Raw genomic sequence first — 27,866 nt, 5'->3', positions numbered from 1 at the left:
TTGATCAAAATAAAATCATCGTGTGCACTGTCTGCAGTTGACGCTCTTGGCTTACGCCGATTGAGCACTTTACTGGGGGCACCTTGCTATGCATTGCGCAAAGTTCACTGCTTGCAGCACTTTGGCATCTGTCTGCAGTTATATACCTGATATACATATGGGCAGCCTGTATTAGATTTATGGGTTACATATGGGCAGCCCATATTAGATTTGTGGGTTGAGTGTGAGCAACCCACATGAAACCCATAAATGAATATGGGCAGCCTATATGGGGGCAATGTGATGCCCGCGGACACAATGTGTATGGACCCCATATGGGCATCTCACATGGGGCCCGTACATCAGCCCATATGGGTCCCCATGTGGGGCCCATATAGGCTTGCTGGCTGGGTCTTCGGTCACGCGACTTCTTCCATGCGTTGCGCGTGTCCGTAGGCTACCAACGCAGCCAAGCAATAAAAGCTACAATTCAGCATCACAATGCACGAAGTGTATTTTAAGTGAGGATAAATGCACACAGCCTAAATATCACGAGACTGCACGATGAGAATGCTACAGTACACGGTCGTATGATTATATGAAGTTAAAGTGCAACCACTAACACAGTGAACAACAAGAAAGTAATCGGTTCTTAAAATATTTGCATGAGGAAACACTCAGTGAAATGACTCAAAATGCTCACACACCTATGATCACAAAAATCAGTGAATTTGGTGACGAGAATGTTGACGTTCGTTACTCGCAAGGAACACAATACATTTGACATTTGCATAACAAATTGTTAACAGGTTCAGCACTCAGTAGCGATACGCTTTAGTTAGTGTTCATATCACACCTATCAGTGTAGACTGCAGTGTCTTCTCAGTTAGTAGTTGTGGAAACAGTACGCATTTCAGAAAAGTGATAATTAATTCCGCGAAGAATACTCCAAGTGAGTTATTCTTCGCGGAATACTTCAAGTTAAGTACTCCAAGGCAAGGGCGTCCGCAGGTTTTCGGTTAGGGGGGGTCAAGGTGGGTTCACTCTGCCCTTTCGGCCGAATGCAAATATTTTTGAAAATTTGACTATTACACCATCCAGACAATTTATCAGTGTTTACATTTCTACTGATTTTTATCAAAATTGGTCAGAGCAAAAATTATCAGAGTTATATAATCGTTTTATTGCGTAGTATTATCGTGCTCAAGTGAACCTTGCGTAATGTGTAATATATACATTTGGGGTAAAAATGCACTTTGTTTTGTCATAACTGTGTGGTTTCCGCAGCGACCGACTGCTAGTAAGGCTAATATAGTTCCAAGAGATAGTAAAGGAAGGTAAGAACAGAGAAAAAAAAAGCATTTCAATTACGCGATGGTATTTAGGAGTCTATATAATCTTTAAAACCATACACAGAAAAAAGTTATGAGTTGTGATTATATCAACAGCAAATTTGAAAATTAGCGTTAAGTATTCAGAGCAAATAGCCTACTGGTGGCACCAGTGAGGAATACTATCGCCGCTCCATTTACGTTCCTTACATGGACTCTTTAATCCAGTCTCTGAAAAGCCGCTTCTCAGAGACGAACATGCCGGCATTCATGTTATACCGACTGCATCCAGATCCAGCGCAGATGGAGAAAATTGACCGTTCAGACTACAAAGCCCTGGTCAAAACCATACACCAATTCTACAACTTTGACAATTTTTAGCGTCGTGGTATGACATAACCATAAAATGAAAATTTTCTCAGTCCGAAAACCAGGAAGAATTGGAATTTGTGGACTTGGTGAAAACTATGAAACTTTTTCCAGCTGTACGTCAAGCGATGATAACATTACTGACCCTCCCCGCCACTACTTGTACGGTAGAAAGATCATTCAGCACAATGAGGGGGGGGGGTCAAAACATGGCTCAGATCAACTATGTCTGACGACAGGCTATCCGGGCTGTGTATGATGAGTGTCCACAGAAGCCGAATAAACTCGGACAAAATTTGTTCATCCAAAAAGTCATCGAAAAATTCGGCAAAGACCCACGTCGATTTCACTTTTTATTCAAGAACTGATTAACTAAACTGGCGGCTGATTGTTCTTTTCTGTATGATTCAATGTTACGTGCAGCTTCATTGAATTCACAAAATACGAGATGATTTTATTTGAAACTGTGAATTATCCTTCTTCAGATATATGTGAGATAAAGCCAGTGCCCGCACTAGTAATGTGGTTCTAAGAGTACAGGAGCTCAAGTTGTCGAATTTTGCGATTACGGGTAGCTCGTATAGGTGTCTTCGTAAATTAATAGAGGAAGTGGGATACTCACGAAGAAGGGTGATGATCACAATCAGAGAGTTTGACTAGCCAGTCATCACTCGTATCACCTTCACCCCTCTCCCCCCCCTTTCAGAAAATTGCCTATTTTTGCATGTTCTCGCTTTTTCATCCAACAATTTTCCAGGGGGGGTCAGCTGACCCCATTTGGCCCTATGTGCGGACGCCCTTGCTCCAAGGGCATGCAAAGAATACTCCAAGTGAGTTAAAATAAAAGCAAACTCAACTGGAAACATGACACACTTGCACATCTTACATGATCAAGAATTGTATCACTAGTACAGGAATATGTCAAGCTTAACATAATTAAAATTTTACTGTAATTGAATCTTTTCAAACTTTTGCGTAAATTACAGTGAAGTTTGTATATATTGCTCTTCAAAGCAGAAATGCAACAAGGTTCAAGAAAAACACAACTTCCCTTGCATTTTCCACGTAGTAGAATTGTCAAACGTAATACAAATGCTCAGGCCTGAAGTTTCAGTCATTGGAAATTTTTTAAAAACGCTCTTCTAAATGGTTTTCCGTGCAAAAAGTTGTTTTTGTTTCTAATATTCGATAACACAAATGTCTACCACTTCAGTTTGACTTAAAAGTTGAAGTCGAAACAAGAGAGAATAAGCACATTCACACGCGCAATAACTCTTGCGACATGACTTGAAGTGAAGAAATTTGAGCGAAGAACGCTGGAACGTTTGCGTCGCCATTGCTAGTTAATGCCTTACAAATCGATAAAAATAACTTACTGCAGATACACAAATCTTTATAGCTCAATGATAAAAATATTTAAACGTGTATCAGCAAAAACAATTAAACTAAAATCGTCTCATTGTTAATCCAACGGAATCCATACAGAACGTTTGATAAATACTAGGGACGGTACATTACGGGACGCGCAACTCCGTTGTTCCTTTAACATTAAAAGGGTCAATTGCTAATTTGACATTTTTTTTACGCCTAAATGCTGGTTTGCTTTCAACTAAAAACCTTAAATTACTTTAAAACCAACTTCACTCTTCTTATATAACCCATAAAAAGTAAAATATTTTGTAAATTACAAAAAAAAAACGTAACCCTTCTAGTGTTGCGGATAAGCCAAAAGCGGATGAAGTTTCGCATCCCTATGATCTACAATCCTTAGATAAATGAGCGTGAAATTTTCACAATTTGTGGCGTTCTTACGAATCTCAAAGGTCGAACTGTCAACCGATGCATTCGGTGGAGGGAATCATGACTTTACAATTCGTTCTAGGAGTTGGCTACGTTTCATTCCCTAAGAATGAGGCATGTTCCATGTTCATGGCAAAATAAACGAAGAGCCTCGAACTTTTTATAAAGGATACTTCAAAACAGAGTTGCCAGATACATAGTTTTGATTTGCAGGTAGCGCCAAGAAATTATATGCTCATGTCATTATATTTAAGGGCAAAACCTCAAATAAATTACTAGCAGTCAACTTTATCGGTGACCATGGGCTTTAGTCCTTCAGTTAAAAAAATTTGCTTGCAGTTTCGAAATATATTTAAGTCAACTACGTCACGAACCATTCTTGAAACAAACTTAAATCTGCACAGAATACACGGATAAATACGTAATTAAATAGATATGATTTAAAAACAAACGTGAACCGCATTAGTAAGTTACAACATGAAAAGTGGTTGAGCAACAAACTTGTAACACGTATGATATTTGCAGTAGAATCGGTTAGTTTTAGAAATTAAGATTCTTTTTTCCACGGAAACATTGGGGGACTAGATGGCGCTTTAGCCTTGAGTTGATCCCAAGTATTCAATATCTTCCTCTTTGCGTCATCAGCACCCGTGGACACTGCTTGTCCCAAATGAGACCCACTAAAAAGAGATCCCGCTGTGTTGACGACAGGAAGGTGGATGGAATGAGGCCTGTGAAGATAGCCACAGTGACATAAATGCCCGGAATGTTCCTTCAAAATTTAGACTATCAATCTTGAAATCACATCAGCTATTACAGTAATAAGATGGAAGACTTCAATAGTTGGGTTGTCATCTTGAGTAAACTGATGCCACCAAACACAAACAACTCACCATTTAAATAAACATAGCATTGCTGATGTTAAAAAATGCCAAGCCGTACCACCAATACATCTGCTACGGAGGGCCATGTCATAACTACCCAATAGCAAGCCATGAAATTTCCAAAGCAACATTGCATTTTGAAATGATGCTTCGATTGTACAAACGAATGGCCGACGACATGATGCTCACGTTTGCACCACAGGCTAAGGCGATAATTCATGCATGGGCGATGAAGGTTAGCACCATGTCACCAAAAGCAGGTTGATATTAATGGATGATCTGACATGACCAAAGGTTTGGTAGTTTGCGTGCCCATTCACAAGACCGAATTAACGATATATAAAATATTTCATGAACATCACTCGGGTGAACCACTGCATCACTTCATCAAAGCCAACTAAGTGCTAAAAACGGTTCACACGTTAAGATATTGAGGAATGCAAAAAGACAACAAAACCACAATGGAAACTTGTAACTCAGTGAAAACTTGATTACCTGTTTTTGGATTATTTCAAAACAAGCGTTGCAAGAACCTTTGTTTGTTGACACGCTTCAATGATTCCGCACTAATGACACAGCAACAATATGACGTCACAACACTGATCAAGTGAATTAGTGAATTAGGTCACCATGCAAATGCAGCATACTTGTGTGTTATAAAAAAATTACAAAACGAGATGTTAAATCAATGTAAAAAACGATTGATTTGCGATCTGAGCAGATAAAGGTCGGAATGGCAAGTTTCGGCTAGTTTCCTATTCGGCTACAGTCCGATTCGGCTAGTTACCGATTAGGCTACAGTTTTGAATTGTATTTTGTATTTTATTCCACAATATTGTTTCTTTCATTCGATAAAGAAAAATAAATTGAAATAAAATCTAGGGCAAAATGTTTGAACTATTAAATTGAAATGTTTGCTCACATAAAATCGACATGTATCCTACGTTACCGTCTGTATGCAAACTTAGAGTATATTAGAATCCTCAACTATTACAAAATTCTAAATCCAATGACGCCTTCTGTTTATTTAGAGAATTTTGTATTTTATTCCACAATATCGTTTCTTTTACAGTTGAAATTATCGAAGCTTTAGATGAGTGGGGGTCTAGACCTAACCACTGAGATCTTAAATCATATTTATGACACCGGAAAGATCCCTAGTGATATGGTACGTTCCATATTCGTAACTTTACCAAAGAAAACCGGAGCAACAGAATGCTCACTCCACAGAACAATTAGCCTTGTGAATCATCTAACAAAGATCTTACTGCGCGAATCATGAGGTGGGATTGAGATCAAAACTAAAATCGGAAATTTCAACAACACAGTTTGAATTTTTACATTAAAAATGATAACAGAGAGATGTATGTCCGATTCTTCTGTTTATTTAGAGAATTTTGTATTTTATTCCACAATATCGTTTCTTTTGCCTTCTTGCATTTTATCCAGTGTTTTTACCTTTGATTGCCATCCCAGACGGCAAAATCCGTCATTTTTACATTGATTCAACGTCTGCACAGTGTGCAGACGTTGAATCAATGTAAAAATGACAAATTTTGTTGTCTAGGTTCGTTCAAAATAAGTGTTTTACATCAAAACAACATTTTTCATGATTAACAATAGAGGTTAATGAGATAAAGTCTCAGCGAAAACGTGTCAACGGAAAAAAAGACAGTTGCTAAATAGCGTTGGACATACAAGATGAAGTTAAAACCTAAGTGGCAGTTTAGAATAAACCTAGGTTTCGGCGTTACATGACCTGGAACTTTAGTTTTGGTCTCAATCTCATCATCATGATTCGGAGTAAGATCTTTGTTAGATGATTCACAAGGCTAATTGTTCTGTGGAGTGAGCATTCTGTTGCTCCGGTTTTCTTTGGTAAAGTTACGAATATGGAACGTACCATATCACTATAGGGATGTTTCCGGTGTCATAAATATGATTTAAGATCTCAGTGGTTAGGCCTAAACCCCACTCATCTAAAGCTTCGTTCAACTGTAAAAAAAACGATATTGTAGAATAAAATACAACATTCTCTAAATAAACAGAAGGCGTCGTTGGATTTGGAGTTTTGTAATAGTTGAGGATTCTAATTTATTCTAAGTTTGCATACAGACGGTGACGTAGGAATAGGATACATGTCGATTTTATGTGAGCAAACATTTCAATTTAAAAATTCAAACATTTTGCGCTAGATTTTATTTCAATTTATTTTTCTTTGTCGGAATGCAAAAGAAACGATATTGTGGAATAAAATACAAAATACAATTTAAAACTGTAGCCGAATCGGGAACTAGCCGAATCGGACTAGCCAAATAGTAGCAGACCCGATAAAGGTGGGCGGCCCACCATGCAGGATCCTGCTTGATACAAAAAGGTGACTTTCGATCCGTATATTGACGTCAACGCAACGTGATAGTGTTAATTTAAAGATTGACAATGTCAACGTTTTTGTCTTTAACACTGTTGGTGAATTTTTTGTGCTGAGAAAAAAAACTTTTTAGATTCGATGCGATAACGGATAAAGAAATCAAGATTAGCCTACACTCCAATCTAACAACAAGCAAAGCATGCTCCACTATCACGTTAACCTTCAGGAAGAACTAAAAGTGATGCGACCAAGTTGGCTTGTGAACAATTCTTTAGCAGATAATGGTCAAGTTAATAATTGACATTAAAAGCGTGATAAGTTGATAACTTTGTGAAGATAGTATTGAGAGAACAACATGAAATAGCTCAAGAGTATAAAATGCTTCAGCTGATAATCAATTTATCACTTCAGGTCTTCTCGAAGGTTACCGCTTAGTTGGAAGCGATGTTTTAATGAAGCACTAGCATGCATGTCATGAGTTATCGTTATGATAAAAACTTCATTACACAACGATTGAAGTGTTTACGTGTCAGTGGAAATAATGAAAACAACCAGGTCTAGCCAACAAATAAACCGTTTCTTTAATCAGCTTTAAGAATGATTAATCGAAACGAGATTATTCGAAAGCCACACATTGAAACATTGTGCTCCGTGATGTCATCAAACACACTCACGTTTCATCTGACGTCACACTTCCCTGTTCTAGCTTTCGTTCCACTTCAGTGATCAATGCAGCCACGTCATCCTGAGCAAATTAAATTGATTTGAACAACAGCATGTTGAAAAGTAAAAGCAAATGTACACGACGAAGCAATGTACACGACCCAGCAATGTAGGCTACAGTACAACATTTGTCAACTAGGTTGTTCGTAAGTACGAGAAAAGCACATCACGCTACTACAAAACAAATTAATTTTACATCCAAACTCACATTAGAAAGTGCCGTTAGTGTACAACAACCTCACACAAATTATCTTTTTAGCACTGAACATGAATTCAGTAAGTTTTCGCAACGTTTGATAAATCATGAGGCTTAGAAACAAATTTTGCTTATAAAACCAAACTCACCGCGTGCTCGGGATGCAGATCATCCATGTCAACCTGCAAACACTTCAACGCTGGCAGCACTGAGCCTTGGAGCAAGCTTGTTGATATGACTGATTGAAGTCGGTTAAGGATACATAAATTACATACATATTTCATAAAAGCAAATAACAATAACAAAACAATTCTCTAGCTAGATTATAGTTTTCCATATAAACAGAAAGTCCAAATTGTATTATATTTTAACTGATATCATATTCAAAAATCCAGTTGAAGGAAAATCGATTGAAAATTTACGCAAAATAGGTTTTACTGCATTTACGAAAGCCAAGTCATTACACGTGTTGACTGTTGATACCAAATAAGTTTGAAAAGCCTAAAACTGACTATAGGATACAGCAACACGAGAGGCAGGAGTAAGCTTCCAACATAGCAAGCGCCACCAAGGATCGCTTTGTTGCGTCACTTGTTTGATTATTACTTGCTGCTATTGCCACTAGGTGGGGTAGAATGACTGAAAAAAAGGTACATCGGAATAATTAGCGTCGTTTCATCGACTTCGGTTTGTTGTTAATATTCCTCACAATCACATAGAAAGTACAATAATTAAGATTACTGGACGTACCCACACTGGAGATAACCAGCCGCTTTGCAAAAGACTCGTTGCAAAAATACGAAAACTACTTTTTCGATAAATTTCACCAGATATTAGGGCATTAATTAACCTTTTGCATTGCCAGAAACAGCAATGCAACACATATATCAAAAGATAGAAATTGAATGTACATTTCAAAGTACGAGTATCGTACTGAACAGCTCCTGCTCTCGTATACCAAACGACCGGAATTCGAAAATTCTAAGCCTGTTTCCGTATTTTTTGTTTTCATTTGGTTTGAGGCAAAGTTTATTACAAAACGATACTGTCCATTAGCATTAGTCCGCGATAACACAACATTACGTGCCGACTGAACAACACGATGCCGCAAATATACGAGAGAATCTGCAACGTCACAATGCCTTCTTCCCTCCATACCGGTATGTGCTGACTTTTGAGAGCACCCCGGACGTCGGCATTTCACTTCAGTGGCTCGCAAAAACTTGGGCTTTGCCAGTTTGCCTGTGTTTTTGACATGTAATCCGACAGAGAAAAATGCATTCGATCGGAAGCTATCTAACATGTTTTAAAAATTAAATATATTTATTTTTATAAAGTATCTTACACTCGTCTCGAAATTTCGGATAAACAACGGCGCCCAACTTCGTGGTGATGTTTAAAAGCATCAAGCGAACTGTATGGAGACCAAGTATTGTGCCATCTTGCGATTGCTCATCACGAAAGCCTTGGACACTAGATGCCACTGTTTCAGCTAACTGCGTGATGACACGCTCGACTGAGTCCAGATTGATTGACGGGTTCATCATGACGTGACAGAAGGTCGAGATTGATGCAATCCTCACGCTTCTGAAATGTACCAATATGTTCAGTTAAAAACTAGAATTTACTTGTCACCTGAGACTGATAAAAAGTAACGGCACCACAACCAAATACATCTAGGGTCTTTTATAGAAAAGTGCTTCAGGCTTGGCTAACTCAATGCAACAATAGCTGTTTTGACGAGGGTTTATGCCATTAACAAGATTTGTTGTATGACCGAGTGGGATAAAATGTCTAAAGTTGGTGACTCAGAGACCGAAATTTTATCTAATAAATTAGTACACTAAGAATTTCCATCTTTTTCTAAAATTAAAACTGACGTGCTAGAAATAATAACATTTCAGATTCCAAACTAAACGTATGTCTCTGAAGGTCACCGATTCCAACTTACACGTCTGCATCTGTAGATAAAGTGATGATGGCAGGTAGTATCCTGGTTGTCAGCAGACGATCATCTACACGCGCCGTCGTCATGGTAACAAGTAGTGACGCAGCAGAGCAGCGCACAGAAGGAGCATCGTGCATCACGGCCGACCAGAGGACTTGGGCGATCGGGTCATGATATTTTGTGTTGTTCCTGGAATGGATTTACAATGCAACTTCTTCAAACAAGGCAACGTCATCACAAGATAGAAATATCTTGCACACGCAAAACAACTAAACGGTTGATCAAGAAACAAGCAAGATTTTGTAAATGAACGAATCTGGCGTAAAATTTGAAAACCCGCCTTGTGTCCCCTTCACGAAATCACAAAAATAAGCTTCGTTTCGTATAACTATCAGTGGCATATGAAAAAGTATGATGATTAAATTGTGTGTTTCACACCTTACGAGACACCATTGTACAATTCCTGTTTTGAACGTTTAAAATACAAAGCACCCAAAACGACTTTGAATATTTAGTCATTCAGTGTCAAAGTAACAATAGCGTGGTTTTGATTGCAGCGATCATCCACTGGGTGGCCCGAGGTGTTTGAAAGAAATCTAGGCGCGACACTTATTATAGAGAGCATGCGGCCGCATTGGCAAAACACTTCAATACAAGTGGTAACAAGCAATGGCTTTCTTGTTTGCTCGAGGCATAAGCCGGGATTCGACAAAAGCATGTGGATTCCTAACAAATCAAAAATAGAATTTGTCATCAACAAAGTCTTAGCTGCCGTCTAGAGTTTATGTTTGATCATACGTCGTATTTCAGTGCTTGAACTTTTACGTGTTTCAGATGATTCTAAAAGCAGAAATTACTTTTCGGTTTCAAAACTTCATTGACGAATTGAGTGACCTAAAGGTAGAGTGGCCCAAGTCGAAAATCTTCATTTTGAGTAAATCGACTTCAAAGTTAGGCACTTTTTTTTACTATGAAGGTGAAGTTGAATCTATCCAGTGAAGTACAGGGAATAATTCATATGACTACAAAAATTTTTTCGGAAAATTGTGTGGTCATATGACGTCACGTTTTTTTTTTATTAGCTTTTTTTATACTTGGGTCACTCTACTGTTTGCTTTCTTTAGCGAAAAAAGTGACCCAAGTTTACTTGGTTTTGCAAAAATTCATAATTTTCCAACAGTAAACTGGCCCATCTAAAAAAATTTGAATAAAAAAAAAATAATAAATGCATGTTTTAATGAAATTTTATCCAGTGGATAATTGCAACGCATATTTTTGGATTGGGGCAGGATAAATTTGACTTACGCTTAATATAATGAATCGTTTGGCAAGCAACTGGTACCAAAAATTTCCGTAAAAACGTTTTTACTTCAAAGTTCAGTATGCTGATCTAACTCATGACATCATCAAAACTTAATGATAAGCAACCATAAATAAAATGGTACACGACATCTGGGCGAAACCCTCTTGGGCAACGAACCATGTGGGCGACGGTAGCGAAAGTTTAGCCGTTTAAAACGGTGGTGACCTATATAATTTATCTAGTTGCTTTGCGGCGTCACGGTTTATCGTGAAGCTTAAGAGAAACCCATAAGAAAAGAGCTAAACGAAGACTTCCCAAGAGGAATGGCCAAAAAGTGGTTGACGTCAGTTCTGAGCGCTCCTTTCCCGTTATCGAAACTTGTCAGTCGCAATACCGATGCTGATGGTGCATTCTGTTGAAACATTTTTCGATATAGCCTAAGCAACAGGCAGCAGAATCATCTGGCAACCACTGCGAAGTTCTGATTCTGTGTGACTTCAAGTCTTAAAATGTAATGACTGTCAGTCACAATATGTTCTGTAAACTGCTGATGCGCCTACGCAGCGTCTAGAGCAGCAGTTAACTTTTTGCCTTGTCAGCACCACCTTAAAATTACCAACCAGTTCTCGCACCCCCTCCTAGGATTGGCTGAAAAGTAATACGTAGTCACCTACAGTTCGAAATTTTTGTTGAAACCTGGTAAAACAACTTTGTTTCTTACGTCATATTATAACAAACCTTGATAATTCAGCATCCCCGCACCGCCTAGGCACAGGTCTCGCACCCCTTAGTGGTGCGTGCACCCCTAGCTAAGAGCATTCGGATTAAAAAATATCAGTTGACGTTCAGTAGCAGAGGACACAGCTTGTATTAACCACACGCAAATCAGTAGCTTTTACTGCAGTAAATGATTTTATTTTAAGTGCCCACGTTCATTATAGTTTAAGACTTGAAGTCACACGGAATCGGAACTCTGCAGTGGTTGCCGGATGATTCTTCTGCATGTCGCTTATATCGAAAAATGTTTCAACAGAATGCACCATCAGCATCGGTAAAGTTTTCAATGCAAGTGTAAATGACAATATTTAAAACCCGGTAGCATGGAGTGAAAATGGAAAGCAATATTCCAGCGGTTCAAGGATAAACCCTATAAAAACTGTCCTTGCCCTGTAACCATACAATAATCACATTAAATTTCAGTATGGGCTGTTGGTATCAGCTATTGTATAATGCAAATAAAGAACCAACAGAGAGATGACAATTAAGTTTTATTTTGTTGATGTTGTGGAATTTATACACTCATAACATTTTATGTTATGCATGTTGACTGGTAATGATATTTTGTCAATCATATTGCTTTATGTATGTATGCTACAACATGCACTGCCTTAGCTTGTTGAAATTTCAACACGAATCCTGCGCTAAATTGGAAAACTTTCACTATAGATAAGTCTCTAGTTACATTCCCGAATCACCTTCCAATTACTTGTTCCAGATTATCATTGTGTGAAAGCTTTCTTAGCACACCACCTCACAATCCCAAAAATCTGGAGAAAAGCTTTAGTACAGTAGTTGCGATCCCTAAGCCTCACAAGTCACTAGAGGACCCAAGGAATTATCGTCCGATATCCCTACTCTGTGTTCCTTTCAAAAAGTCTGGCTGATCAATGCCCGCGTCAACTCAATCATCAACCCGCTCCTTCCAAAAGAGCAAGCTGGATTTCGGCATAATCATATGGTTCATATGATTATGGAACTTGTCAGGAATCGAAGCTTCACCCTCACCACCGGCAACTCACGGAGAAGCAGACTGAGACGTCTGAAAAACGGCGTCCCACAGGGATCGGTCCTGGCTTCAATTCTTTTCAACATCCATACCCAAGACCTGCCAACCACAGTCTCCGCAAAATGCGCTTATGCGGACGACCTGGCAATTCTCTACTTCACAAAGTCGTGGGAAATCTAGAAGACACCTTGAGCCAGGACATGCAAACCTTTTTAGCTTATCTCCAAAACTGGCGACTGAAACTCAGCAAAACCAAAACTGTGGCAGCAGCTTTCCACCTGCACAATCGGGAAGCTTATCGTGAGCTACATGTTCAGAACAACGGAAAATCCCTGTCCTTCTGTCACGAACCAAAATATCTTGGGGTGACACCAGACAGATCGCTCACGTACTGCCACCATTTGGTGTCACTGCGTAAGAAACTGACATTCCCGCGCTGCGCTACTTAAGCGCCTGGCAGGCTCCAGCTGGGGGTCGAGGGCTGACACTTTGCGTATAGCAGCCTTAGCCCTTGTCTACTCTTCAGCAGATCATGCACCTGTCTGGTGCACAGTGCTCATTGCCATAAACAGCGCCCTGCGCACAGTGACCGGATGACTGCGTCCCACACTATTGGAAAATCTCCCCATTGTCGCTGGCATCCAACCTGCTGAGCTTCGTCGTGAAGAAGCCACTCTGTAATCTGTATCTCTGTCAAAGGGCACTGGAGCCTAACCACCTTCTCCACCACAAGATCTCTGCTCTCCCAAACGAGCACCCCGTCGACTGAAATCAAGACACCCATTCGTGCCAGCCGCTCAACTTCTCATCAACGAAGCTGATGAACAAGACATCTCTGCGGCTACTTGGGCGGACCATAAATGGAACTCTTAAAGGAAGTCGAGTACTACCAGAATCCATTCGTTCATTTCCGACGCCGACACACGCCCCATTGGCCTGACACTACAAAGACAGGCATGGGTGCGCCTCAACCGTCTTCGTACGGGCGTCGGGATTTTCCGCTTAACCATGCACTAATGGGGAATGGCCTCTTCCCCCTGCTGTGAATGTGGTGCCGAGGAACAGACCGCAGACCACATCATCAATGACTGTATCATCTTCAATAGTACGTGGTCTTTAATAACACTGAGCAGTTGAGATCTTTCCCTTTCCGCCATATACAGTACAACTATGCTTAGGTTCTAATCAGTAGACACTGTCTAGTGTCTACAGTATGCCTGTAGGCTGCACGTGTAGGTCTTCGTGTCGGCTGCATAGCCGAGTGGTAAGAACACTGGAACGGCAATCGAGAGGGCGCCGGTTCGACACCGCTCAAGAGCATGCAGCTGTGTCTGTGGCAGGACACTTAAAAGGCATGCCTGAAGGTGGACACGAAGATTGGCTTCCTAGCCTTCCCGTCCACTTAATCTAAATCTTCAACCACCGGGTGAAAGCCTGGATACGACAAACAAAACAGTATGCCTGTAATATAACAGTATAATCTTGGTGCGCAATGACCCTTAGTATTCCTAGCGTTTGTTCTTTGCAGTTGCACGTGGAATTTCAGCGTCGCGAACACACTTGCTCGTTCGTATGCATTATGACACAACAATGCAGAGACAAATACCCATTAACTTATTGTGGAACAGTACTGCAATGCTGGGTTTCCGACAAGTGTCATTATTACCATGCCAACTCAATTTACTAAGTTGTGGAAGAGTATACTGTTATTACAGATGTTCAGCTGTTATTGCTTTTGTAATTTTGTAATTTTGGACATGCAAAAAACGTGATATTAAAAAGTTAAAAAGTTTTGAAATGTGGTGTCACAGGAGGCTATTACGTATCAGCTGGATGGAAAGAAAAACAAATGAATTTGTTTCCCAACAAATAAACGATAAATGGAGTCGGATAAACAACATTAACCTTAGAAAATTGAGATATTTCGAACACATTGCAAGAAGCAACTCGTTGGAAAATTCAATGTTAACTGGGATGGTGCAAGGCAAACGAACAAAAGGACGACAAAAAATGAAATATTTTGACAATATCAAGCAAATTACAGGAATAAAAAGCATGCCGGAAGCACTAATAAAAACAAAAGACAGAACAAAATGGAGGCAGTTCATAAGGGAGATCACAGCTGATCAAACATGATCAATCTGTTGAAGAAGAAGAATTTTCTTCACGTATTGCAAACCAAGTAAATGTGGTCCACTATACTATTGGTTAATTTTGATAACAAATACAAACCAAGTAGACTTGGGCCGCTGTTGGATTTGTAATTTTTTTCAGTGATGAACCAAGTTTACTTGGGTCATATTTTTTTCTAACGATAGAACTTCCCAATTTTCCCAAAAAAATTTCGCATCTTTTGTTGTTCCTATGGAAGCAAAAACTCATTTTCGGTCCAAGTTGACTTGGGCCACTCTACCTTTAGGTCACTCAATTTATCAAATAAGAACATTGCAGGACGGCAGAATACCATAAAGATAACTGTGACTTACCTCAACAAAGCCAGTGTGACTTTCATGCTTTCATCTGACAGGTTTGATTGAGCCAATCTGACAATCGTCGTGAACAGAAACTCGTGGAGATCCACCCGGTCGTCCTGAACACGAAATTTTATGAAAATCAAGGAAAATTTTAAAAGAACAATCACATTAAAAAAAAGAAAGAGATCAACGCTTTGAAAAAAAAAATGATCGCATTTCAAAACGGGCTTTTGGGGCTTTCTTCCTGAATGATGTCAACCACACAGCAACTCACAAAAAAGGCTGCTATATTATCACGGGGAGGAATTGTCGAAGTCAACATATTGCGGTGGCAAGTTTGGTGATATAGTTTTCATAATTAGAGTCACTTAAGGTAGGATGAGAACCAAAAAACAACAAGATATTTGAACATCTCTCAAAGCCAACAAACATTTTGCACCAGTGCATCATCAAGAGGATGACTGTTAAAATCACCTTTTTCGGTGACACATTTATTAACAAATTAGCGCAACAACAAAAATTCTACGCACTGCAAAAATTCGCAAAATTGTGAGAACTGAAGATGCCACAGTTAAAAAATCATATCGGATACCTCAGAAGCAGGTAACAATGACGTCACGTAAACAGGCACCAGAGAAGTTGAATATCTCTCCACCGATGCTTCAAGTGCGTTCGTAAACTGAAGGTCAACCTGTTGGCAACAAGTGATGAGAACTTCAAAAATTGGTAAAACAGTTCACGGACAAGATTCCTGTTCAAAATAAAATGTCAAAAATATCAGATCACAGTGCCTCAATGAATCGAAGGTTGGGAGTGAAAGAAATGAAAAATGAGTAACCTTGAAGCGAAGTTGGCTAATCGGGGAAGCATTCATGCGTCAACTCACCTTTTCCTTGATGTAATTCTTTCCGAATAAATTGCAGAACAATTCCATCATCTCGCATAAGGAAGACACCGTTTCTTCAAAGACCGGGTTTGCAATCTCGAAGATCTTCAATAGCCTCGGTATTCTAAATGAACAAAAATAATGTTCGCCGTTGTCCAAAACAATGCGATAATATTGCTGAAAAAAGAAACTTAACAAAAGTCCTGGTGGTTATAGTACAGATCTACAAGTTGTGACTATCATAGGTCTATTTTCATTTCTGTCATGTTAAAGTACGTTGGTCATGGTTTTGTGCAGCTTCATGAAATTTTTTTGTTTCAATCTACCCCTACGAAACTTTTCTGTGTAGTCACTTGGTGCAACTACAAGGACTGTTGTGAAAGTTTTAGTTTAACACAAGATTTTTTAAAACTATGAGAAACTCAACAAGAAATGTCATAGTCAAACAGTGGGACAATGTAAAACATAGTCAATATAGCGTAAATAAGGTTTTGGACACTATTGGCAATCAATTTTAGCTAAAATTTATTTCACCAAACATCAGTTTAAAAAATTTGATCCAAAATTGTTTTGTATCCCAGCTGACAAATTTGATCTTTCTTCCAGCGTCTGCGGGCGTTGAATCAATGTAAAAAGAGAATTTTGCTAGCTTAAAGTGTAAAATAGTTAGATGGACTTACTGTTGATGCGTGACCCACAAAAGCACTTGTGCGTCACTGTCGATTTTTGCACACGACACGTGGCTATCGAACGTGCTGACCAATCTGGCAAACTTGTCGTCGTCTCCGACGATGACGCACGGGTTTTCAAGATCACGCTTGAACTCCAAAAACCTCGATTCTGTTTTAAGTTATACGTCAGTTATTAGCAACATATCCATGAAAAAACACGGCAGATCAAAATCTGCATGCGGTAACAATGATGGTGGTACCATTGTTTCGACGTCTGCATATAATGAAATTCAATGTAAGACATCCAGGGTTGAAACGGCTGGGTATTCAGTTTAATACATTTCTGACAAGACATTTGTGAAACACTATCAAGAGTTGTACGTATCGGTACTTTTCATTTTGTGCAAAGATGGCATGAAAACTGTATAACGTGGACACTACAGCATCACAACGTAAGCTTGTAAAAAAATACAATTTCAACAAAATTTGAATGAACAGCATGGATAGTAAAAACAATGTAATTTAATGTTACCTGCAAGAACTTTCTCCTCAGAGCAAACTTCATCTTTAATTTCCAATAAAACTGCCGTAAAAAGATAAGGGAGTAGATAGGTGATCGGAATGATTTCACTCAGAGAAGCATCCTCCATCTGATAGAATATCGGGGAAGCATAATTCTTGTTATAAATCTTCTTGTCTTAAATCTTCTCCATATTTACAATCACTTGCCATTCATCAGCAGTGAAGGTTTTTTGAAGGTGGAACTTCTTCAAATAACATGATATAACAACATATCTAAACTACAGATATAACAAATATATTATATAACTTTCATCACGTCAGGATGATTTTTACAGCGGGCAACTTTTGAACTACTTTAAACTTTAAAAAAAATTGTTCTATTAGTAAAAATCTCATTTCTTTTCAAAATCTCCATTATGCAAACGAATCTATCATCAAAACTAAAGTAAACAACTTTAAATTAACTTCTTACTTGCTCTTCCACCGCACGTTCCAACCGCCTAAGCAAAGCGTCAAAAAGATATGAATGTAAAGTGCGTCGGTGCACGGACCACATGGCGAATGAAGGAAGCAAGGAAAGATATGTGGCTTGTCGTACCGAGGGGCTCTTGTCGTTAAGAAATGAACGCAAAAGCTCAAAAGCCTGAAATGGAAATAAAAACAAATAAACATTCTCGCATGAGACTGTCATCCACCATCCAAGTTAGGTGTGCGTGAGTGGTAAGGCGTTAAAACAAATGCAGTTGTAACATCTTGTAGGCTGTGAGTAGTTCATTTATTTCACAGTAGAAAAATGCTTTACAATGCTTTTAAACTCATAGTGTTTGATGAATTTTCGAAGATAAAACTGTCTACTTGTACTAAAATAATTACATTAGGTCAAGCGAATCAGATTATGTACGGTTTTAGTCAACTAACCTGATCATATTTATCGTCGTCCTCCAAGAGTCCATAGATGATCGCAAGTGATCTTGCCACAGAACACCGTATGGAATCAACTTTCTCCTCCTGCTGCATCTGATGGAGAATGGAGACGAGGAGCGATCCACGCATTTCACTCTGAAAACAAAAACCCAATGATCGTGACTTAACTTTGTTCTAGTATCGCAATTCATACACTGTGCAAACTACTTACAATGCCCGACGAAATACCCAATGATAGCAAAACTGAATAAGTCTGTAAATCAGGCCGTTTTCTACATCGTTCAACGTCAACACATATTAAATCAATAGAAAGGTTTTTAGCTAATTACCCGCAAGTAAGGTGCGATAGCGCCACAAGCTTCAGCCACCAGTTGTCTTCTCTCCGCGTATTTGTGGCCAATCTGTTCCCAGCATTGGGGGAGCAACTCCTCTTCCGTTCGATGGCTACCTACATGCCTCGCAAACGCTGTGCACCCATGTAGTATAGTCTGCCTACAAAGCAATGATAAACAAAAAGGAGATATCAGTTGAAAACTATGCGTTTGCATACAGCACTGCTATTTTCTCTTGTAGAGCAACGTATGACGACGTGCAAAAAACTAACAATATACATGAAGGTATGAGGTGACAAAAATAATGACCACACTGGTACTATATATACCACACTGCGTAGAAACAGGCGATGGATGTCTTAACCGTAGTGTTTCACAGAAATTCTATTAATGTTTCATCCACATTTTAAGCACAATGACACAAAGTTAAGTCGCACTGTTAGCTTTTGATCGTTGCTAACAAAATAAAAATCAAATTGCATGAAATCGGCGCTACTGCGTAGTAGAGCAGCCGCGTATGCAAAATATTGATCAAATAAACTTGCGTCACCTCTGCGCGTCATCGGGCTTCTTTATGAGATTGAACAAGATATGAAGAAGATCGTTACGAATGGAAAGATTAGGATGAAGAGCAGCAGAGCTGAGAAGCAGAGGAACAAGTTGATCTCGTTTGGCCAGGAGGACGGTTGGCACAATGTGGGGAAGACATCGTGACAGGAGGAAGATCAATTCATCGGATGTTTGTGTGACACTGAGTACCTGAAATCATGCGTTTGTGAAAAAAATAAATAAAAAAGTTGACTTCCTTTATCAATTTTGACGTAATGAAACAGGATAAATCATACCCTCCAAAAAGCGCAAAGAAAAGAAGCTGTTAATTTAACCATCTATAACAGGGGTGGCCAACACGTCGATCGCGATCGAACGGTCGATCGCAAAGTTTCAACTGGTAGATCGCACCAGATTTTGTTTTGACAAAATTCCTAAAAAGCGCATTTTTTAATGAATATGTTGAGAGAAAATTTGTAGATCAACTCAGCTCAGACAATACACTTGGTTACACTATGTATAAATACAGAATAGCCTACCTATCTTTCACGCCTATGGAACCATAATTTTATTGTTGTGTAACAAGTACGAACATCCAAGGTTAAAAATCGAAGTAGTCTGAAAAATAGGTGTCTAGGCGAAAAAATAGCAGTAACTTTCCAGTTTGATTGTTGCTTGCGTTAGAAGAGTCTAGTTATTTAGCCTACCTCGGTTATGTTTATTGCAGTCTAATTCTAGTCTAATCTACAGTATACTACTAAACTAACTTATTCTTCTTCTTTTTCGTATAAACTTCTAGGACCGAGAATTTATCCTTTTATCTCCAACGTTTCACGGTGTTTTCGGACTACACTGGAAGGCTACTAAAAGCAGCCAGTCTTTGATTTTATCATCCAAGACACGCACACCTTTCCCTCCATTAGGTGGTTTGAAGATGGTACAATCGTTGATTATGTGGTCTGTTCCTCAGCACCATATTCACAAGAAGAGGCCATGTCCCATTGGTGCATGATTGAGCGGATAAGCTCGACGCCCATGCGAAGATTTTTTTGGCCTAACCACGCCAATCTCGGTAGCGTCAGGCCGATGGGACGGGTCGGCTTCGGAGATGAACGAATGGAATCTGACTGTACTTGACTTCCATTCAGATTTTTATTTAAGGTCCGCCCAATTAGCCAATGAGATGTTTTGTTTGACAGCTTCTTTCAGCAGACGTTGAGCGGCTGGCAGGATGGGGTATCTTGGTTTCAGATGAAGGAAGGTAAATTAACAGAAACTTGAATGTACTGATCAGTGCTGACAATGGTAAATGTGTGATAAATGTAAATCCATTTACAGTAAAAGTGTTACAACAAAAAAGTTGCTTAGTGACTTCATCACCGACCGGTCGATTGCTAGTAATTAAGAAATTTTCCAGTCGATCGCAAGCGATGATAAGTTGGTCACCCTGATCTATAAGATATAATTTATGCATCTGCAACATTTGGATAAATAAACACATTAAGCTACTTGTAGTGACACACGCTTGTACAGAAATTAACAATCACACAGAGTGACAACCGACCTAAGCGTACCGTAAACTTGCTTGTATTAGATCAATATCGTTTCATTCCACAATTAACTCAGAAACGTTTTGATTGTCTGCGTTACTGAGTAGAATTAAGATTTAATAACAATCCCCAAATCGAAGAGACAAACAAACCAAAGAACTAAGTCCCCACCTCATCTTTCAGCCAAGAATCCTCCACAGTGAGTTGACTTTCTAAAAGCAAAGCGTTCCACAGTTTTGCCGACATGCGACTAAAATAAAGCAAGGATGTAAAACTTGTAAAAAAAAAGTACTGAGGTGCACTGCATTGGCTGTTCAACGAAGAAATGTGGAGCGATCACTACCGATGTTCATGTTCTTACTAAGTAAAAGTACAAAAAAAACCTAATTTTATGTAAGCTAATAAATGGACAAATAAGACAAATTGTGTCTCTATTGAATTACTTTTATCCATTGAATCAACGCGTCGCCGTAGAAAGTTTCTGATGACACCAAGTTATCGAACCTGTAACAACTCGACGTTCAACTCTGAACTATTCGTCATAGGGTTAACAAAAATAAAAGTAGCTTGTTCCATGGCTATTCACACTCGGCAAAAGTTGATGTTTTTACGTTGTTTAAACGTATGAAAAGTAGCAACGTTGAAACAATGTAAAACGGTTCAGGTTTGCTGTCTGGTTAGCACACCATGGAAACCCACCCGGCATCAGGCTGGAAGGAAGCAACATCTGTTTCCTCGTTATCGCGGTCATCATGTAGGTTTTCCACCGGTAGAGTTGGGTTAGTTTCAGCAGGGGGGGTGGGATTGGTTTCTTCAGGTAGAGGAAACGATTTCTCTTCCTTTGCTGCCGGTGATGGATGATCGATCACTTTCATAGCAAGCGCCTCTCTGAAACAGGAAATGTGATTCAATGAACATTGTATTGTAAATACAACAACACTATTTTGTTTTAATAACACTGTCACAGTGAGCACCATAAAGTAAACACTAAGAAGTCAACTCGGGAGAAAATTTATCTGAAAAAGTGATCTGACAAAATAAGAGTTACATAATTATAACAGTGTTTCAAGCACATCAGCACTTTTTCACCTTTCAAAATAAATTGCAACTGCACACATAAGAAAACGTCGCTACAAACCAACTGAAATTAGATAATGATGATGAATAGCATCGTTTTTGAGACTTTCCCAGAGAGCAAATCAGTCACTTTTTACATTGATTCAACATCTGCAGACGTTGAATCAATATAAAAATCGACTGATATACTCTCCGAGTTGTTGATAAGAGGCACGATTTTTAGTGTTCATTGCAAAAACGAAGCTTTGTTGCAAAGATTATGATGCAAATGACGCTCTACGACTAAGGCACTTACTCTCGTAATGTTTGAATATCAAGTTGCAATTCTTCATTTGCTTTTGTTAAATCTTCAATTTTCGACTGAAATTCTTCAACTAATAATGACATTTTACCCTGAAAAATAACACCAAACAGCTCAGCAATGACCAGCGCCCACTAAAAAAATTAAACTTGAGAAAACAAATTTTGCGTAATTTTTCGAGCTCTCATCAGCATTCGTTTGGTGTAGTTTTATTGTTCAAAGCAAGGTCAGCTCATAATCTAAGCAACTAAAAATTCTGCATTGTGCATCAGCTTTGAGTTAAATTTGCCTCATACATTGATGATGACTAATGACAACACAGCATTTCTTTTGCAATTGACATGGCAACATGATCAAAAATCAGTACAAAATCTTTCTAAGTTGCGGCTATTTCTGAATCACGCAAAGCAACTCAATTCTGAGACGCATTTTAACTGAGTCTGTTGCACGCAAAATTAATTTGCATTCAACATCCCAAATTGAGTTGAATGTACCGTTGGAATTGCTGATTATTTTTGCTAATAACTCAACTGTGACGTCATCATCAGTAGCGGTTGATGCTTCACAAGTTGGAACTTTCGGAGTGGCATGTTTGCTGAAGTCTCGGTACAACGCAAGCAAGTCGGGCGGCTTCGGAGTGTTAAGCCCAACATCATCCCAATCTTCAAAGTCCTGAAGATGCATCCAAATTCCGTTGTAAAACAAAAGTTTCGCTTTTAGAGAATTTATCTTGGTTCAAAGTGAATGATTGCTGTTGGGCAAGTCAGCTGCATGGTAAAAGTCAGAGGGCAAACTCTGTCTTAATTCACATTGATTCAACATCTGTTGCCGTTAAATCAATATGAAATTGACGGATTTTGCTTATTTTCCATCATTCTACATTCTCCAATCATTTTACAAGCGCTTCCCACACAGCAAAATGCGTCATTTACACATTGATTTAACGTATGAGTATTTTTGCCTTAAGTAGTAAAAAGATGACATGCTTAAGGTGAACAATTGAACATAAAGATTGGCTATCTTGCACTTGAATCTTCAACTAGCCTGGATACGATACTAAATCACTTTTTTGTCTGCTTGAAAACAGAATATACCACACAATAATTCTTTGAAGATGTCATTCCACAGATATCAAGATCAATTATTGAACAGCTCACAAACTCTGGAGTTTCACGCATCCAGGCTAGAGCTTGCTAGTTACCTAGAAATACCAATGATGTCAGTTTTATAAAAAAAAAATCAGAATGTGGTGCACAACATTTTCTTACTGCAAAGTAGCAAAAAAGAGAGAAAACAGCAAATAGAAAATTTAGAGTTGAACTGCTACCAACTTGTTCTTCATTTTCGTCTGCAAAGGTAATTGATGATAATTTGTATCTATGCTTGAGTAAATATTCGTTGATGAGAAAGTTTAAGGCTCGCATTTCAAGTGGCTTGATTTCTTCAGATTGTGGATTGAAAGCAATCAATCTGTTTTTTCCGTTGCTCTTATTATATTTATCATGCAAGCATGGAGACTGTTGCTCTGAAAAAAAAAATAGTTTTTTTTTTTCAAAAAATGGTCGACTTGCAATAAAAAATATATATCTTGAATCATTTTGTTGTGAGATGATTACACTTACATTACATCAAGTATGCACATTAAGCTGCAATGAAAATATTACTCCAATAATAATGGAATCGGTTTTGTGGTCGTGCTGACTACAGACGTATATTGCACAAGTATGTAGGGGAGACAGGGACAATTTAAACCTCGAGGCATTGTGAATCAGCCTAGTTTCTGGAAACTGGAAGCTCACATCAAAAGCATGTTTTGGTCATATGACGACTCGGACAGACAGTGAGATTCTTAGGCTCAATTAGATTTGATTGCAATCTTACCACTCAGCATGAATTCAACTGAGTAAACAATCTGAATACTTAATTGTGTGCACAAGTGAAATGTTATTCTTAAACCGCATTCTACTAACTCGCTTTCATCCTTCATTTGCTTAATAGGCTTGGTTGGACCTTGTTTTGAATCATCGGGGTTAACCACTAATCAGTTGTTTTTGTATCCAATTCTTATTTCTTGTTCAAAACTTTCTTTCATTGAACAACAGGTTTGTGATACAATAAGTGTTTCGTGAGTTTTGAATGAAATTTGGGAGAGCTAGCTAAATAGAGCTAAATTTAATATTGGTACATAATACCCCAGCATGGTTCATGATACCTCAGCATGGTTCATGATACCCAAGCATGGTTCATGATACCCCAGCATGGTTCATGATACCCGGATGAATATTTTTATAAAAATAATGCAAGAATAACAAAACTTCTGATGTCTATCGATTGTACTTGTGAATGTGTAAGATACCATGTGAGGTGATACTATGCAACTTGAAAGTTTTACACCCATATTAACTTAAAAGAGATAGACTTTCAAATTTTTCTGATACATATTGCCCTGGTCTCCCTCATATTGTACAATACATTATATATATATGCTATTTCAATGTGAATAAAAGTTTTGTACCTGCAGTCTTAGTAAGATTTGATCTGAGTGACTTGATGGTGTCTTTTGCTTTTCTTAACTCAAACTCTAAAACTGCAAAGAAAATTAATAAACCTATAATTTTATACAATTTCGATAGAAAGAATATATATAATACATTGTTAAATATAAACCAACCAATATCAAACCAAGCATGGCAGTTATCATGATTAATCATAAATTACTTTTTCATATGCTTGACCAATGACCAGGGCTAGATGCATACCTGAAAGCTTTCCTATTAATTATTATATAACTATGTGGTTTTAACTGACTAGATTACTTGGATTCATCACAATGATTTGAAATTGGCACAATATGACAGCTTGGCAAAAACCATTAATCTCCACTTCACATATTTTATGTTGAAGCTACTGTTTGTTTCAGAATTTGCATGAAAGTATATGCAATTTTAAAGCAAAAACGTGGGTGATGGCCTGATGGGTATAAAATCAGTACCTTGTGGTCTATGGTGCATTTAGCTTTAAAACAATTACGTATATATATATCAAACAAAATTAGGGGAAAACTGAATTAAATAAACCAGTACACTACAAAACCGGAAGGAAGTTTTCTTAGAAAGGCACTAGATCTAAAGGTGGATTGGAAGAGGAAACGCGGTCGTCCAAGAAGAACGTGGAAACAACAAGTGAAGGATGAATTTAAAAAAGTCGGACTGAAGGAGGAAGATGCAAGGGACAGAGTGAAATGGAGAAAAGGGATTAAAACAATTGCTGCGAGGAAACAATCGGCCACCCCCACTAGTGGGGAACAAACCGACGATGGATTATGATGATGATGATGATATACTTCTCCAATTATACCAATAAACTGTTTTACTACTGAATTTACCAAACCATGTCACTTTTGATTAGGAAACATCAACACGCGCAAATAAATATGCACAAAATGCAACAAAAGATGTTGAGAAAAACAATTTATTACACTTTAAACAACACATGAAAGTACAAGAATATGATATAGTAATATTACCAGCATCAAGGTTTGTTTTTATAGCCAAGCGTCCATAGAATCAGAAATTGAAATACAACAGATATAAACATAACAAAGTATATAACCTTAGCGGGTTTAACATAATGTACATGCCTGTGTTTGATACCTCATGTGATCTGTTTCCCGCCGTATAATTTACTCGTAATCATTCATGTAGCACTTGTTCAGTTTGTGCTTTTCAGTCCGGAGTGTCATTACAGTAATAGTGCAAAGTCAAATTTATCTTACAATTTTCGTATATTGCAGATTTAAGTAATTCCTGATGAGGACACGTGTACATATGTGTCGAAAACGTTTGAGTTATTATGTTATAGATATATTTTTGTGTGTAATACAACATGTTAAACCTGTTAAGGTTACATTGTTTTGTCTGTTTATGGTTCAAGAAAGAAAACTCTCTACCAAAGCTTTATCATAATACAATATACATTGACAAAATAAAAAAATGCTATACACTGTAGTTATGATAAGAATGGGGGGCCATAACACAATTAACACAAATAATTCCAGTATTAAACTTATGCATAATAATTGGGTCTGCTACTATTCGGTAAGTCCGATTCGGTGAGAGCCTTTTTCGGTGAGAGTCCTATTCGGTAATTTTTTTGAATTTTTTTTTTGAAAATTATTGGGTACCGTAGCCTAATTATCATTGCCGCTTTTACATCGTTTTAACGTCGCTAAACGTTGAAATAAGACCCCAACCCCTAACCCTATAACGGCAATGATAATTAGGCTACGGTACCCAATAATTTAAAAAAAATATCACCGAATAGGGCTCTCACCAAAAAAGGCTCTCACCGAATAGTGAACTCACCGAAACGGGCCATTCCGTAATAATTAGTCCAGCATAAGCCATAATCATATAACACAACAAAATCATCAATGATTATATGTCAAAACAAGGCACCTGCAATTTTTTCATCAATTTGAATGCCATCATCAGAATAACGTGCCATGTCAAGGGAGTCAAATGTACTGGAACTTGCAGTTCTATCTGAAATTTCAAAGCAACAGTAATATTACGATAGTTTTATAAACAAAATGCTTTTTAAAATAACACCTTACTTAAGTCTACAAGTTAAAAAAACTAAAAAATTCATTGACAAGAAGTAAGCTAGTAAAAAGCGGTCTGGCAAGAACATTACAACAAAAAAATTCCATCTTTATATATATGATACAAAATAGATCTGAAATATGGTAATGAATTGTAATTCAAACAAAACCAACCTCTACCACCCAAGTAGTAGTAGCTAAACATAAACTAAATCAAGTGGCAAGTATGTTAGAAATGAGGTTACACATGTACAAAGTACCAACACAAACCCTTACATAACAATTCAGATCCAGAACCATCTTTTACAGTAACTTGTTGTTCAAAGTTTGTGGGATTTGAAAAGAAATTTTGAAGACGGTTTGATTCTTTTCCTCTTTCTTGAATTTCAGTATACAGCTCCAACGCAGTCAAAACATATTTATTTTTTAGTAAATCTTCAGCAATATCATCCAAAGACAAAGCCACTATCTGCGCAACTGGGGTGATTGATCTTTCAACACTAACTGCTTCTTGATCAGCAGTTGCATTACTTGAGTTAGCAAAATCATCTTCCAAAAAAGGATTTAAACTTGACATTTCAAGCCTAGCTTATTCACAATGTTACTCTGGAGAAAAATAACAAATTAAACATGTACTTGAATTAAGTTCAGGTCATTTTGTTCTGTTGGCAAATAAACAAAAATATATAAAACACAATTAACACAAAGAATTCACACAGGCATATCCAAAAAGGGAGAGACGAAGGCCGAAGCGATTGCCTTATTCTCCCGACACTAAATAGAAGGGAGGCAGTTGGTATGGTATACATGCTCTTTTCAAACACAGTAGCTATTCTTACTAGAGATGCAGCAAACCCAAAATTTTTATCTGCACACCGCACCGCAACTGAATCACCTATCTGCACACCGCAATTTATCTGGAACTTTGACACTGAACCGCACTGCACACCACAAATTACAAAAAATATTTTAAGGCATTACGGTACTTTTTAGAAAGTCAATTGTAGCAAAAAAACACCCATGGCATATAACTGGTAACCTACCGGTACACAGGGTTCAACTTTAACTTTTTTTCGCACTGGCCAACCGGACCAGTGGCTCACCATTTGCACTGGTCCGCACGAGATCGCACTGGTTCGTCCTGTTTACTGATAAAAACAAGATTGTCGTGGGAAGCATGAGGCCAACCCAGGGAAAACTACCTTAAAACGACAATAATGAATGGTGGAAATGACATGGAAATATACAATGGCAATAACAGTAACAACAGTTTATCTAGGCAAGACA

The 27,866-nt window shown here is 38.2% G+C and overlaps 1 protein-coding gene across 1 annotated transcript; it reads right to left on the bottom strand.

The window, feature by feature from the left end:
- Positions 1–481: 481 nt before the first annotated feature.
- Positions 482–27,161, bottom strand: LOC145766242 (RAB11-binding protein RELCH-like). The gene is made up of 23 exons (XM_082577916.1): positions 26,856–27,161; positions 26,434–26,520; positions 24,492–24,563; positions 23,308–23,501; positions 22,508–22,648; positions 21,971–22,110; positions 21,298–21,486; positions 20,770–20,848; positions 19,050–19,258; positions 18,497–18,659; positions 18,162–18,302; positions 17,716–17,886; positions 17,254–17,371; positions 16,731–16,890; positions 16,051–16,174; positions 15,757–15,855; positions 15,177–15,280; positions 9,605–9,790; positions 8,999–9,240; positions 8,176–8,292; positions 7,803–7,891; positions 7,409–7,479; positions 482–4,210 (listed from the first exon to the last, which is right to left on the bottom strand). Exons 1-23 carry the CDS (start codon positions 27,154–27,156, stop codon positions 4,027–4,029), a joined length of 3,381 nt encoding a protein of 1,126 aa, XP_082434042.1. The 5' UTR covers positions 27,157–27,161; the 3' UTR covers positions 482–4,026.
- Between the last annotated feature and the right edge of the window lie 705 nt (positions 27,162–27,866).

This window comes from Aplidium turbinatum, chromosome 1 (assembly GCF_918807975.1).
Source record: "Aplidium turbinatum chromosome 1, kaAplTurb1.1, whole genome shotgun sequence".
Lineage (NCBI taxonomy): Eukaryota > Metazoa > Chordata > Ascidiacea > Aplousobranchia > Polyclinidae > Aplidium > Aplidium turbinatum.
Note: the sequence above shows the minus strand (reverse complement) of the source record. Positions and strands in the feature narration are given on the sequence as shown.